The sequence below is a fragment of the Chrysochloris asiatica genome, unplaced genomic scaffold, assembly GCF_000296735.1.
Source record: "Chrysochloris asiatica unplaced genomic scaffold, ChrAsi1.0 scaffold00002, whole genome shotgun sequence".
In the NCBI taxonomy this organism is placed as follows: domain Eukaryota; kingdom Metazoa; phylum Chordata; class Mammalia; order Afrosoricida; family Chrysochloridae; genus Chrysochloris; species Chrysochloris asiatica.
In genome coordinates, this window is record NW_006408520.1 from 7,779,364 (window position 1) to 7,796,231 (window position 16,868).

The following is a 16,868-nucleotide window of genomic DNA, read 5'->3' on the forward strand; positions in this document are numbered from 1 at the left end:
TTTACTTTTCACTTTTCAGGATATTAGGGAAATTTTCTTCCAGCAGCTCTTCAACTATCTCCTCTGTGGTCTTCAGTGATTCTTCCTGTTCTGGAATTCCACTAATTCTCAAGTTATTCCTCTTCAAGTTGTCCCACATTAATCATAGACTTTCTTCCACTTTTCCCCCCCCTTTTTTCTGTTTGCTCTTCTATCTTAGCAGCATTGAGAGATTTGACATACACAGTTTTTAAACAACAGCAAAATCCACCAAAAAATATATCTGCAGATATATACGTATATAGTATATATTGTTGTAGTTCTTAAATGCCATTAAATCAGTTCTGACTCATAGTGACCCTGTATGGGACTTCAGGGGACTGAGGTAGCTCCATACGATAAGCAATAGACTACAAACCACAAAGTCCACAGTTTGAGCACAGCAGCCACTCCGCAGGATAAAGATGAGGCTTTCTGCTCCCATAAACATTTAAAGTCATACCAACCACTGAGTCTCAGCTCTCTGTAGGCTTTTAACAGTGGTCCCATCTCTATGAGTCAGATTTGACTCGATCACAGTGGGTTTGGTTTTGGGTTATTTGAGAAAGGGTGATTTCAGTCTGTCATCTACCCTGAGATCAGAACTAAATGGTTCCTGGCTACCACTACTGACTATTTTAATCAAGGCTACAGTAAATGGACCATGATGTAATGGGAGAAAAAGTTGGAAGAGAACCTCAAATTCCTAAAACTGGGAAAAAAAACAACTGCTGATAAAGAGACCCACTGGACTGGTTGAGACTGATGGACTCCCTGACACTATTGCCTGAGACACTAACCTTGTAGCTAAATAACAAATTGTTGTTAAGTGCTGTCAAGTCGGTTCCGACCCATAGCGACCCTGTACAGGGTTTCCGAGACTGTAAATGTTTACGGGAGCAGAAAGCCTCATCTTTCTCCCTCAGAGCACCTGGTAGTTTCGAACTGCTGACTTTGCGGTTCACAGCCCGATTAGTAACCACTATGCTACCAGAGCTCCTTAAATAACAAATTAGCTAATAAAATAATGAATAATGAATATTGAAATCAACTCTATGGCAATAAGTTTTTACCTTCAGTTAGGAAAATGCCACAAGAAATTTTTAAAGAGCCAATACATTTTGCAAACAACAACAACAACAACAACAACAACTAAGATTTAACAATAAGCCACAGGTAAATCTTTCAAACTTCTTCTATTTAAGTATCTTAATCTTATCTCCCATGGATACAATACACAGGTATATCTCAATTTACTGCACTTAACTTTATTGTACTTTTCAAATCCTGTATTTTCTACAAATTGAAGGTTTGTGGCAACCCCGCATCAAGCATTTCTATTGGCCTTGTGTGCTCACTTTGTGGCTGTGTTACATTTTAGTAATTTGTACAATATTTAAAAGTTTTTCACAGTGCTATTACACACTTAATGTTGGTGCTGCTAAGTGCCGTCAAGTCGGTTCTGACCCATAGCGACTGTGTATAGAGTTCCTGAGGAGAGAATGGTGAGCTTGAAGCGCCAGCCTTGCAGTTTAAACAGCTTTGCACTCTGGCGCATTAACCCACAGTGCCACCCACACCACTTAATAGACAGTATAAATAACGTTTTATATATACTGGGGAACAAAAAAAATGAGTGGCTCACTTTATTGTGATATGAGTTTATTGTGGTGGTCTGGAACCAAACCTACATTATCTCTGAGGTATACCTGTAAAAGTAATTTGCAATATCTTCTAGGTAAGAAGTAGCAATCAATGAAAAAGTTACTAAGGCTCCAAATGGTGAGGACAGAAACAACCTACACCTTTATAATATGTGCCTAAAATTCTATATGCTTGAGTACATTCTCTTGAAACACAATTATTTAAAGGTAAGAAACTTGCCAGATATTTGGAGCAACAGACTACCTTCTGTGAGGCTTTTTCTATTTTAAATGTATAAAATTCTTTAAATATAACAATATTATCACATTTTAAAACATTTAAAACTTACCAAGCTGAATGTTTCTTATCCATACTGATTGTTTTGTTTCTTTTAAGATTTTCTCAAAGTAAACTCCAGCAAATCCACTTGAAAAACAAGCTATGAGAACAGCCATGAGGCCTACAAATTGAGAGCTAGCTGAAAGCTCCTTAGAATCAAATTCTTGAGAATCTGAGGGCCACTGAACAAAAAGAAAAACAAAATTGAAGTTTAATTCCTTTAATATTATACCCATTCTTTGACTTTAAGATAAAAATTAAACCAGTATCATTCTTGAGAATTCCAGAAAAGAGCTTTTGAAAGAAAATCTTAAAATCGTGTGATACCTGCTCCCATATCTTCATGGTGATAATTTAGTGCTGTTATAGCTTATAACTTAAAAAAAAAAAACAACAAAAAAAAACAACCTGAGATATTTTATATTTCATCTCTATAGCAATAAATATATTATTTTGGCATACTTCTCTATTGAAAAGCACCATTTTAAATACAAGCAGATGAAAGAACAAGAATCTTATATTTTTTCTGCTACATTAACAAAAAAGCAGAGATAAACTGGAAAGAGATGTGCTAACTCAAATGTAAGAAACGCATGTTGGTAGAATATGAACCTCAAACATAGTCTAGGAAACACGGTCCATTAAGAAATGAAGGAAAAGTTTGGATACACTAGGGGGAAAAAAACATGCTGAAAGTATAGCTAAATTTTTTAATTCTCGTGGAACCTAGATTTTCTGGAGCCAGAGAAGTTTAAATTACCCAACCAAAATGATTTACCCTCGGAAACTATTGCCCCAAGGTAATCTTTGAATCTTAAACCTTGAGCCAAAACTAGTCTCATTAAAGCCATCTTTAAGTGAAACAATATTCACTGCCACTGCCAGTGAGTCGATTCCAAGTCATACCGACCCTATACAGAACAGAATAGAACTAAGTGCCCCTTTGGGTTTCCGAGGAGATTGTAAATCTTTGAGAGCAGACAGCCTCATCTTTCTCCTAAGGACAGGCTAATGGGTTCAAACTGCTGATTCTTGGGTTAGCAGCCAAATGTGTAACCCCCTATGCCACCAGGGCTCCCAGTAAAACAATTGTTGTTGTTAAGTACCGTTGACTCATAGCGACACTGCATACCAACCTTGCAATTCAGTGCTTGTCCTACAGCACTAGCTTAATTCATAAACAAAAATTTCCTTGGCTAATGGTGCTTTTTTAAAAGAATTTTCAATGTGTAGTCAGCTTTTGCTCAGTTCATTTTTTCCCATAAATCTTATTTATTTTGCTATTGTTGAGAATTGTTGTTGTTAAGTGCCTCTGAGTCAATTTCAACTCATAGTTGACCCTGTATAGATTTTCCAAGAAGCAGCTGATGGGTTTGAACTGCTGACCTTGTGGTTTGCAGTCTAGTGCTGATCCATCCTACAGCACCACACAAGTCCACTATTGTTGAGAATATACACAGCAAAACACACACCAATTCAATAATTTCTGCACACAAGATTTAGTGACACTGATGACATCCTCTAACGTGTGCAACCATTCTGACTCTCCTTTCCTGAGTAATCATTCTCTCATTAACAAAATTGTTTTCTAGGGTTTCTAAGTAATCTTTCAAGTTGCTGTTGCGAATTTCATTCCAGACAGTTTTTAAATGAGTATAGTGCTCCAAGTATACATTTTATTTACTAATTAAGATAAACTGTAGTGGTTTGTGAGTTGCTGTGATTCTGGAAGCTATGCCACAGGTATTTAAAATATCACCCACAGAGGACAGGTTTCAAATGAGGACAGACGAAGACAGATTAGGAAGGAGAGACAAACTACTTCGAAATATTTAGTCACTGAAAACCTTATGAATAGCAGAGAAACACTGTTAGATGTAGTGCCGGGAAATGAGTCCCTCAGTTTGAAAGGCACTCAAAATGCAACTGGGAAGAGCTGCCTCCTCAAAATAGAGTTGACCGTGATGATGTGAATGGAGTAAAGCCCATGGGACCTTCATGTGCTGATGGGGCACAACTCAAAATGAAGAGAAACAGCTATAAATGTCCATTAATAATCGGAACATGGAATGTATGAAGTATGAATCTAGAAAACTGGAAATCGTCAAAAATGAAATGGAACGCATAAACATTGATATTTTAGGCAATAGTGAGCTGAAATGGACTGGTATTGGCCATTTTGAATCTGACAACCACATGGTTTACTATGTTGGTAACGACAGATTGCAGAGGAATGGTGTTGCGTTCATTGTCAAATAGAATATACAGATCAGTCATGAGGTACAACCCTGTCTGTGACAGGATAATATCCATGCATCTATAGGGAAGACCAGGTAATGCCACTATTATTCAAATTTACACACCAACCACTAAAGCCAGTGAGGATGAAATAGAAGAATTTTACTAACTTCTTCAATCTGAAATTGATCAAACATGGAATCAAGATGTATTGATCATTACTGGTGATTGGAATGCAAAGGTTGGAAACAAAGGGGAAGAATCAGTAGTTGGAAAATATGGTCTTGATGATAGAAATGATGCTGGAGATTACATGGTAGAATTCTGCAAAATCAATAATTTGTTCATTTCAAATACCTTCTTTAGACAGCATTAGAGATGATTATATACATGGACCTTACCAGATGGAATACACAGAAATCAAACTGACTACATCTGTGGAAAGAGGTGGTGGAAAAACTCCATATCATCAGCCAAAACAAGGCCAGAGGCAGATTGTGGAACAGATCATCAATTGCTCATATGCAAATTCAGACTGAAGCTAAAGAAAATGAAAACAAGTCCAGGAGAGCCAAAATATGACCTTGAATATATCCCACCTGAATTTAGAGATCACCTGACAGATTTGATACATTAAACACTAATGACTGAAGACCAGAAGAGTTGTGGGAGACATCAAGAACATCATCATACATGAAGAAAGCAAAAAGTCATTAAGAAGACAAGAAAGAATAGATCAAAATGGATGTCAGAAGAGACACTGAAACTTGCTCTCCAGCATCGAGATGCTAAAGCAAATGGAAGAAATGAGGAGGTCCAAGAGCTGAACAGAAAATTTCAAAGGTCAGTACAAGAAGACAAAATCAAATATCACAACAAAATGTGCAAGAGTCCGAAAACCAAAAGGGAAGCACACACTCAGTATTTCTCAAGCTGGGAGATATACTGAATGATGTAGAAAGCATCAAAAGATGGTAAGAAAACAGAGTCACTGTACCAAAGGGAAATGGTTGATGTTCAACCATTTTAAGAGGTAGCATATGATCAAGAGCCAATGATACTGAAGGAAGAAGTCCAAGGGGGATTGAAGGAATAGGCAAAGAACAAGGCTCCAGGAATTGATGGAATAAAAACTGAAATATTTCAAGAAAGTGAGGTGGCACTGGAGGCACTCACTCATCTGTACCAAGAAATTTGGAAGACAACTATATGGCCATCTGATTGGAAGAGATCCATATTTATACCCATTCCAAAGAAAGGTGACCCAAAGGAATGTAGAAATTATCGGACAGTATCTTTGACATTTCATGTGAGTAAAGTTTTACTCAGTAACACAGTAACACAGTAACACAGAAACAGCTGCAAGCATACATTGACAGAGAACTTCCAGAGGTTCAAGCCAGATTCAGAAAAGGCCGTGGAATAAGGGATATCACTGCTGATGTTCGATGGATCTTGGCTGAAAGCAGAGAATACCAGAAAGATGTTTACCTGTGCTTTATTGGGTCAGAGAAAAAGAGGAAGACCCCAATGAGATGGATTGGCCAAGTGGCCGCATCAATGGACTCAAGTGTGGCAACAGTAGTGAGGTTGGCCCAGGATTGGGCAGTGTTTTGTTCTGGTATGCATAAGGTTGCTATGGGTTGGTACTGACTTGATGGCACCTAACAACAACAACAAGTCCAATTCACAACCTACTACATACACTACTAGAGCTCCTTAAGGATATATGTGTATGTACATATGTATATCTAGTTGTTAAGTGGTGTTGTTTTAGTTCTGACTCAGTAACCCTGTATAGGGTTTCCAAGGAGCGGCTGGCAAGTTTGAACCACAAACCTTGTGGTCCAATGCCCATTATATTTTGTCAAAGGAAGTTCTCAAAAATTCTGTCAGTTTTGAGAAATAAGGATTTATTTGCTTCAATAGGTAACAGAATCATATTCTCCATCATAATAAATAAGGTTTTTGGGAAATTATTATTAAAATGAAAGGTATATTAATCTTGAATAGTTACCTGTACAAAAGCTACTCCTGTCATCAATATAACTAGAGATAGCCACTGGAACACGCTTAATTTTTTACTAAGCATAGATACAGAAAATAATGCCGTTGTTAGAATTTTCAGCTGGTATGTGACCTGGGAAAAGAGAAAAAAGCAAACAACTGGTATTAGTCATGTTTGTTTGTTTATTTTTAAAAGGACTATCAGAAATGTAATTTAAGTACCTGGTAAGTAGCTGCATCTAGATTTGACAGTGCCACGTAAAGCAAATTATTCTGAAGAGTATATATTCCTGATGGAATAGCAAGTTTAAGTGTTTCCATAGGTTTATTAAGAATTTCATCATGTAGCACTCGATTCAGTGTTCTTAGACTACATTCTAGACAAAACATATGAAATGGAAAAGTCAGTAATTATGTAGCAACTCTGAGTAAGCTATATATCCTCAAAGTTTCAGTTTTCTCACTGTTGAATAAGGCTACATGGTTAAACTACTTCTAGGTCTAAGATATATCTTTATGGTATCATTAGGTAACATATTAAGAAGGGTCCTTAAAAAGTTCATGAAAAATGTATATTATGAAAAAAAACTATAGATTTCAATATTTTTTTTAGCACCAAAATAAACTCATACAAATTTGTTATAACATGTTTGAACAGGTTCTTTTCAAACAAATATGACATTTGTTTGAAAAGAGCCCCTATGAGCAATGTAAATTCTGTTTAAATTGAAGCTAGAACAAACATCAAATTTATGGTGAAACTTGGGTAAAAGAATGGTGAAATCAGATACTTTATGAAAGTTTATGGGGATAATGTCCCAAAGAAATCAGCAGTTTACAAATGGATAACTCATTTTAAGAAGGAGCAAGACATTGACGATAGCCTGCTCAACAGCAGACCATCCACATCAATTTGCAAGGAAAAAATTAATCTTGTTCATGCCCTAATTGAAAAGGACTGACAATTAACAGTAGAAACAATAGCCAACACTATAGACATTTGAATTGGCTTAGCTTACACGATTCTGAAAGAAAAATTAAAGTTGAGAAAACGTTCTGCTCAATGGGTGTCCAAACTTGTGCCCAGATCAGCTGGAGACAAGAACAGAACATTCAGTGGAAATTTTAAACAAGTGAGATCAAAGTCCTGAAACTTTTTTTGTAAGAATTTTAACAGGAGATGAAACTTGACTGAAAACGCAGCACATTCAAAACAATGGCTACCAAGAAGTAGAAGTGGTCCAGTCAGTGCAAAAGTGGACCAGACAAGAGCAAAGATCATGGCAACAGTTTTTTGGGATGCCAAAAGTATACTGCTTGCTCACTTTCTGGAGGGCCAAAAAACAGTATCTGCTTATTATGACTGTTTCAAAAAAAAAAAACAACAACAGGAAAATGTCAGGGAAATCTTCACCAGAGAATTCTTCTCCACCACTACACTGTTTCTGCTCATTTCTCTAGTCCCGTGCGTTGAGTTTCCATGTTAAATCATTGAACATAAGTCCTGATTTTACTCCTCCTGACTTCTTTTTGTTTCGTGATCTTAAAAAATCTTTAAAGGGCATCCATTTTTCTCCAGCTAATAATGTAACAAAAATACCACATTGCCATGGCTATTAAATTCCCAGGATCTTTGGTTCTTTAGGCATGGGCTAAATGGCTGGCATCACTGCTTAGAAAAGTGTCTTGACCTTGAAGGAGCTTCTGTTGAGAAATAAAGTTCAGATTTTTAATTTTTATCTTTTAATTCCATTTTTCCATGAACTTTAAAAATTCCCCTTGTATATTCTTTCATTCTAATACACAATCAAAATGATCATACACAACCAAACATGTTCTCATATATATTCACAAAACCAAAAGTTCAGAGCTAATTTGATAACCAAATATTCTTACTTTATTGTAGCAACAAGTTAAAATCTTGCTGATTCCATTTTATCATCAGTCACCCATGTCAACTAACAATTATGAAGACTAATATTGGAAAGAAGGAAATGGTTTGGCTGCAAACAATAGAAAACCCAAGGAACGTTGTATTAACCCCACAGGGACTTATTGTCCACATAGCATGAGTCATGTCCAGCAGGTCAGTGATGCCATCATGGATAAAGACTTTTCCTCTCTCTAGTCCCTTTGCCATCCTTGCTAAATTAGCTTTTATCTTCATGTTTTTCATTTTTTGTCTACATGATTATTGCAAAAAAGTCACACCAAATGCCTGCTGCACCTCTGGTTCTTTTTACAAGTAACAAGAGAAAAGAGGTAAAACAGCATGATGAACAGGCATCTACTTGTCTTTCAATAACAGACTGTGTTGTATCCCTACCCTAGCTGCAAGAGAATTTAGAAATCAAATGTTTCTTTTATCTTCCAAATTGTTGTTAAGTGCCATTGAGTCAGTTCCAACTCAAAGGGACCCTGTATAGGGTTTTCAAGGAGTAGGAACTAGTATGTTTAAACCGCTGACCTTATGATTCAAATTTCACCTAACTGATTTCCCTTTGCTTGAAGTCCTGGTATGGCACTGTGGCGTTAATACTCTGGACAGCAAAAGTCATTTGAACTGCAAGATAGGCAGTTGAAGATCACCAGCCGCTTCTTGGAAACCTTATACAGGGTCACTATGAATCAAAACAGACTCAACGGCGCTTTAAAACAACAACAACAACTATTTTCCTTTGCTTAGCCTACAGTGCCTCATTAGAGACAGAAAAAGGAGAAAGGGGTTGGAAATGGAATTTGGGCTCATCATATTACATTTTAAGTCACAAAAAAGGTCAAAGAACTTTAAGACATACATAATCTAAAGAAAGAAAAGGGGCCCTGGTGGCACAGTGGGTTAATCACTGGGAGGATGACTAAAAGATTGGCCATTTTGAACCTACTAGAGGAGCTCTGGTAGCGTAGTAGTTACGAATCGGGCTGCGAACCCTAAGGTCAGCAGTTCGAAACTACCAGCCGCTCCGCGGGAGAAAGATCAGGCTTTCTACTCCCATAAAGATTTACACTCTCGGAAACCCTGTACAGGGTCGCTATGGGTCGGAACCGACTCGATGGCACTTAACAACAACAACAACCAGGGCCACAAGGAGCTCTGGTAACGTAGTGGTTACGAATCGGGCTACTAATCTCCCGGTCAGTAGTTTGAAACTACCAGCTGTTTTGTGGGAGAAAGATGAGGCTTTCTGTTCCTGCTATGAGTCAGAACTGACTCCTCAGCACATAACAACAACAACCAGTACCACAGAGGAAAGATGAGGCAGTCTGTGTCTGTAAAGATGTATGGCCTCGGAAACCATATGGAGCAGTTCTACTCTGTCCCATAGGGCCTCTATGAATGGGGATTGACTCAAAGACAGTGGGCTGGGTTTGGTATAAAATGACAATCCATGAGCTCTGTATTCTTATCACAATCTGAATGCCAGATAGGTAGTTCAAACCCCTCAGGGCATATGTACCCCACTAACTATATCAAAATCCACTATTAATTCAGAAATGATTTTTCATTTCATTCAAATGCTTTCCATTACTTAAAACATTAGGGTTCAACAAAAACTGAACAGAGGAGAACAATTAAAATGGCGGACCGGGTAGACGTGCAGTGAGGATCTCTATCATAAACAACACAGAATACCAGACCAAGCAGGCTCAGGGGATGGTCCCAGAACTCTGAACCACATATGAAGGAATATTTAGAAAGTTGGAAGGCTTACAGCCAGTAGAATTTGTAGCAGAAGCAAGAAATCCAGTGTATTCTAATCCAAGGCGCTCAGCTGCTTCCTGAGCGGCCATCTTGGGCAAGACAGAACGAGGGAAGGATCAGAGCAGCGAAAGACGGCTGACAGAATACTAAGATGTTTGACTGTCTTATGAACATTGGTTTCTCTTACCTACTATTGTAAAACAGACACTTGAGTGGGATAGAAAGAAATGTTGGGAAACATGATTACAGAAAACTTGTAAGCCTGTCTTCAGCCTATGTAACTGATTGGAATACCTAAAGGGGGGTTTCTAGAACTTGCCCAGTGAAATAGGCCTCTCGCAGAGCCTTTGCAGAGTAAAGGACCTTAGGTGGAATCTTGAGCCCCATCCAGGACCTTCTGAGGTGGAACATTCCCACTAGAAAGGACAAGCAGACCAGCCTGGAACAGCTCGAGCTACAGAAGATACATCTTCCAAGAAAGATCATTAGGAAAAACCCAAAACAAAAATGTCAGTATGACTGGCTACTACAAGAATATGCAAGCTGTTCACTGGGAAGCCATCAAGGCAAACAATCAAGTTCCTTCTGGACAAACCCCCACCTCTAAGACTGAAACTCAAAGGGAACACATGAGCTGGCATGTAAGCTTGCTGGCAACCACATTGGTCTACTGGTGAGTGGAAGAGGGGGGAAGGCAGCTATGAAGAAATGGGCTGAATTCAACCACAGTCCATTGACTCCTGTTGACCCGGAAATGAGAGAGAGAAGAGGAAGGGCTGGTTGCTCTAAAGTGAGGTAAGACCTGGGGACACCTGAGCCCATGGACAAGGACATAGCTACAGAGGGCTAGAGCTGAGAGGGAAGCATCCAGCTGATATGAAGTGAAGGGAGATACACAAGAACACCCAAACTTACAGATAGCACCCATTGACCTAGCCCCGAGGGCTTGATAATCAGAACTTGACTAGAGGAAGATCAAAAAACAAACAATTTTTGATAAAGGAAACAAGGGTAAATTGCTACAATTTGATGAACCTGACCTATACTCATGGAGGTAGTAACTCTAAATAGCAACAGAGAAGGAAGGAGTTTTCACATCAAGTATCAATGCTATCCCCTTTATACACAGGGTAGATAGGGTCGTGCAACTTAGACATTGGCTACCTAAAATGAGGGAGCAATAAAGGCATGAAGTGACTGGCTTACAAGGTTTCAAGAGAGTTTAGTTTAAGAATATGTGGAGGAAGAAAGAGTCCCCACTGAACAGTTTTCATCTTGTCTAGATGAGCCTTGTTAGAAGAGATGGGGATAAGATTCTTATGATTCAATAGTGAGTAATTATTTTCATGACTAATTGTGACTGTCACAATTGTAAAGGTAGAAGTTTTGTAACAAAAGTGGGGGAGACATTAATCTTACAGTCCAGAAACAAAGGACCCTAGGACCATCAAGGGAGAAGAACACAAGTGGAATGTGGGACCTTATCCAGAGTAGCAGCAACACCAGAGATAGCGGCAGAGATGTGGACATGGAGAGGGGGAGCGGCTGAGGACTCTAGATTCATGGCAAGAGAGACACTCAGAGATAGTGGCCAGGAGGCAAACTTGCAGATTTTGCCCTTTGGTGGTGTAAATTATTATATATGCCTGAGTGTTTTAAAAAAAAAAACCTAAAGTGAATAAAGAGAAATACTGTTAACTGATGGTACATGGAGGTGACTGTAATCATTGTGATGAAGCAAGTTGTATGATTTGTTAAATGTAAAACTGATGATCTGCCCTGTAAACTTTCACTCAATCCACAATAATAAAGGGAAAAACAAAAACAAAAAACTGAACAAGAAAACAATTTGAGTTTAAAAAAGATAAACACCTTCTCCTCTAATTCTGGAATGGTACAAATGATTAATATGCTAGACTGCTAAATACTGGTGATTTGAAATCACCCTGAGACACCTTGAAAGAAATGCCTATTCCAAAAAATTAGTCACTGATGATCCTATGTTATTGTGTTGTTATGTACCTTGGAGTCGGTTCCTAATCATAGAAACCCTGTACAGGGTTTCCGAGGCTGTAAATCTTTACGGGAGCAGAAAGTCTCATCTTTCTCCCACAGAACAGCTGGTAGTTTCAAACTGCTAACCTTGCGGTTTGAAGCCCGATTCGTAACCACTACGCTATCCTATAGAGCATACTTTTGCTTTGACACACACGGGGTCAGAGTTGACTCCATGGTAACTGGTATGATACAGTCTCTAAATCCACAGGCATTACTATCACCTTAGTTTTGTTGTTAAGTGCCATTGAGTCGATTCTGACTCACAGTGACCCTGTATAGGGTTTCCAAGAAGTGGTTGGCGCATTTGAATTACCAACTTTGTGTTAGCAGTGCAGAGCTTATCCTACAGTGCTACACCAAGACCATTATTTGCCCAGACTAGTTTAACAGTTTCCTCACATGGTTCCCTCCAGTGTCAGTACAGCTGTCAGGATGACCTTTCAGTGTGCAAAACAGATAATATTTGAAACTCTTCATTTATTTCTCTTTGCTATCACAATGAAATTCAAGGCCAACTAGGCCACTTCGGCACTATTTTCTGAGCACTAATTGAATCTCACTTCATTTTGTTCTCCCAGATCAATATCCTTCAGTCACACTGGCCACTCTATTAGTGTTTCAAAAGTATATCAAATTATCCACAGTTAAACTAGTCCACACGGCAAACAAAATAAAAGGCCTTAACTTTAGTAAAAAAATACGACGACTTCTCTAGGGTTCTAACAATTACAAAACCATAGAATTTACTTACTGTTGTTAGGGACCATTGAGTTGGTTCCAACTTATAGTGACCCTATGTCAAATGGAATTAAACACTGCTTCACTCCGTGCCATCTCATAATTGTTGCTATGTGTGAATCCATTGTTGTAGCCACTATGTCAATCCATCTTACTGAGGGTCTTCCTCTTTTTTTCCACCAACCCTCTACTTTACTAGCATGATATCATTCTCCAGGGACTAGTCTCTCCTAACAACATACCCAGAATGTTAATTGAAGCCTCTCTGATAACATGTCCAAAGTATGTTAATCAAAGTTTCACCACCCTCCCTACTAAGGAGCATCCTGGCTGTACTACTTTCAACAGATTTGTTCATTTTTCTAGCAGTCCATGGTATACTCTGTACTATTTGCCTATACCATAATTCAAAGGCACCAGTTCTTCCAGTTAGTTGTCTAGGTAGCTGTCTTCTAAATTTTCTACTATAAACAAGTGAGTGCTTCCAGTATTTTCTCCATTTGCTGACACATCTTAATTGTTATTTCACCAATTCCTGGAGTCTTGTTTTTTACCAATGCCCTCAGTTCAGCTTGGGTTTCTTCCTTCAACACTATCAGTTCTTGATCATAAGGCACCTCCTGAAATAGTTGAAAGATGACTGTTTTCTTTACATCTTCTTTGGGTGCTCCTTGTGTTGTTCAGTATTTTGCCCATGTTGTTTTTGTTTCTAGGTGCCATTGAATCAGTTCTGATTTATGGCAACTCTATGAACAACAGAACAAAAGACTGCCCAGTCCTGCGCTATTCTCACATGATTGCTATATGTTCTAGCCATTGTTCTAGCCACTGTGTCTTGTTGAGGGGTTTTTTTCACTGACCTTCTACTTTACTAAGCATGATATCCTTCTCCAGGGACTAGTCCTTCCTGACAACATGTCCAAGTATGTGAGATGAAGTCTTGCCTTCCTTACTTCTAAGGAACATTCTGGGTGTACTTCCTCAAAGACAGATTTGCTCATTCTTCTGGCAGTCAGTCCATAGAATCCTTCAATACTGAAAAGTCTTTCAGCATTAAACATGAGCATATACTTTCCTTTTATTTTTCTAGCTCTAGGTGTTTGTACATTTCATTATAATGCTCTTCTTGAACTGCCCTTTGAAATCGGTTCCACTCTTTTACTTCATCATTTTTTCATGTGTTTTAGGTATTTTATATTCAACAGTAAATATCAAAGTCTCCTCTGACATCCATTTTGATCTTTCCTGACTTTTAAATGATATTTTGCTTTCTTCAAGAATGATGTCTGTGATATCATTCTACAACTCATCTGGTCTTTAGTTTTTAGTGCTCAATATGCTAAATCTACTCTTGAGAGGGTCTCTAAATTCAGGTGCGAAGAATCAAAGTGGTACTGTGACTCTTGTGGCCTTGTTTTAATCTTCTTCAACTTCAACTTGAATTCACATATGAATACAATGGTTTGTTTTGCCGTTGGCAAAACAAACTTTTTTCTGACTGACGATATTTGCTTTTCCATCATCTCTTTCCACAGATGTAGTTGATTTGTTTCTTGCCTTCTCCATCTGGTGTGATCTATGTGTAAATACAGTCACTGTTGGTTGTTATAAAAAGGTATTTGCAATGAATAAGTCACTGGTCTTGCAAGAGAATTCTATCATGCAATCTCTCGTGTCATACGTACTACCAAGGTCATATCTTCTTACTGGTACTTTTTCTTGTTTCCAACTTTCACATTCCAATCACCAATATTTATCAATGAATTTTGATTAAATGTTTGATACTCTTATTAAATTATAAATGTAAGATATTATGCTTCACATTTTTTTGTACTTGATTATTTTACTTTGGATCATTCTTAATTAACAAGAGCAGTAACTTAATCTGTTATAAATGGTATTCATTCTTTCATTTTTTTTCAAATTCTCAAGTTTCATACATTAAATAAATATTTAAAAAGTAAAGTTCAATAAGAACCTAAAATTATATTGCCCCGAAGCAGTTCGACTTAGACAGATAATATCTAAGAATCCTATTTCCAAGCAACTGATCAACATGTAAATTTTTTAAAAAATTAAGTTCCTTGTGTCAAGTCTATAGCAATTTCCTAAACTGTCAAACAAGAAGTTGAACTATAGGGGATTCTTTAAAGTTTACTGCTGGATTTACAATAATTCATGACTAATTGTCTCTAGTACAATCAAGATGACAATAACAGAGTAACGTAACTATCAAAGAGGAAAGAGAACAAGGGCGCCTAAACTTGCAGATAGTACCCATTGGACCTAGCTTCAATGACTGGATGATCAGAACCCGAATAGAGGAAGATAAAGAAAACAAGTGTAAATCACTACACTCTGATGCACTTAACCTATACTTATAGATATAGTAGCTTAAAATATCAACCAAGAGGCAAGGAATCTTTACAGCAAGGATCATTCCTGTCCCCTCTGTACACAGGGTTGATAGGGATGGGCAACTTAGACATTGGCTACCTAAAATAGGGCACTGTAAAGGCACAAAGTGACTGGCTTACAAGTTTTCAAGAGGGAGCTTAGATTCAGAGTGTGCGGGGGAACGCAGAATCCTCACTGAGTGGTTTTCATCCTTTCTAGATAGGTCTGGTGAAAGGAGATGGGGGCAAGACACTTATGGTTTAATAGTGAGTAATTGTTATCATGACTAATTGCTACTGTTGCAACTGTAAAGGTAGAAGTTTTGTAGCAAAAAGACATGAGTGGTTGATCTTACAGTCCCAGAGCAGAGGATCCTAGGACCATCAAGAGAGAAGAGTGGGAGCAGAGTGTGGGACTCTACTCAGAGAAGCAGCGGCAACGCCAGAGATGGAGGCAGAGATGATGACGTGGAGAGACGGAGCAGCTAAGGAGTCTAGACTCATGGAGGGAGAGAGGCTGTGTGCCGGCAGCGGGGGGCAGACTTGCAGGGTGTGCCCTTTGGTTGTTTGAATGATTATATATTCCTAAGTGTTTTGGTGTGCATTCAAAAACAAAAACAAAATCAGAGGGAATACAAGCAAATACTGTCGAATGCAGGGGATTATAATCATTGCAATGAAACGAAATACAACAGAATGAGTGTAAAACTGATGTTCCCCTATGTAAACTATCACTCAATTCACAATAAAAACGTTAACCAAAAAAAAAAAAAGAGGTAAAAAGAACTACTATATAACTGTCATTTACACATGCCATTCTTCATTTAAACTAAAAATCAAGGAAAAAAACAACTCAGATTTATGAAATAAATTCGGCAACATGAAAAAAACTACCACTTTGGGGACTTCCTTAAAAGTCATAATTATACATCATATGATTTCTAAAAGAAAACAAAAATACATGTTTCCAAATATCAAAGAACCAAAATTCTGGACTGGTAGAACATTCATATTTATTTATTTATTTTTAGTTGCTGACATTTTAAAAATACAGATATTTTACTAAAAAATCTGGGTAGTTTCAAATAATGGAAAGTTCTGGTAACAGCAAACAACCTGCTTGTGTGCATGACTGTAGTAAGCTGGAAGCATGTTGTCAGCACCATACCCTCTTTTTTTTTTTTTTTTTTTTTTAAAGTTTTTATTGTGATCGTTTACATGGGAGAACATTGGCTTAGCACTAAACCTATCATATTTTGTGTCACTGCAATGATTACAATCCCCTCCATGCATCATCAGTTAATAGCATTTGCTTCTATTCCCTTTTTGATGTATACAAAACCCAACAAAAGGATGCATTCTGCAAGCCTGCCTCCTGGATGCCAGCACTCAGCCTTTCTCTTTCCATGAGTCTAGAGTTCTCATATGCTTCACATTTAATGTGACATAGATTAGAATTGGTGCAGTTATTGTTAAGTGCTGCCGAATCAGTTCCAACTCATAGCAACACTGCATAGGACTTTCAAGGAACAGCTGGTAGGTTTGAACTGCTGACATTGAGGTTAGCAGACCAGTGTTTATCTTATAGCATCACGGCAGGGCTCCATAGATTAGAATAAAATACTTTTATTATTAGATTAAAATTAGTTTTTTAAAACATTGAAATAACTTACGGAGTCCTGATATGGTGCTCTGGGTTAATGCGCTGGATTGAAAAGTCAGTTTGA

The 16,868-nt window shown here is 37.9% G+C and overlaps 1 protein-coding gene across 1 annotated transcript in view; it reads right to left on the reverse strand.

Annotated features, from left to right (window-relative positions):
- The window catches only part of SLC35A3 (solute carrier family 35 (UDP-N-acetylglucosamine (UDP-GlcNAc) transporter), member A3), a 40,131-nt gene that overhangs the window by 22,649 nt on the left and 614 nt on the right, over positions 1-16,868 (reverse strand). The window contains exons 2-4 of the mRNA XM_006830921.1: positions 6,469-6,623; positions 6,257-6,379; positions 2,012-2,183 (exon numbers count right to left, since the gene is read on the reverse strand). Coding sequence (XP_006830984.1) covers positions 2,012-2,183; positions 6,257-6,379; positions 6,469-6,623 — 450 coding nt within the window. The remainder of the gene's footprint in view (positions 1-2,011; positions 2,184-6,256; positions 6,380-6,468; positions 6,624-16,868) is intronic.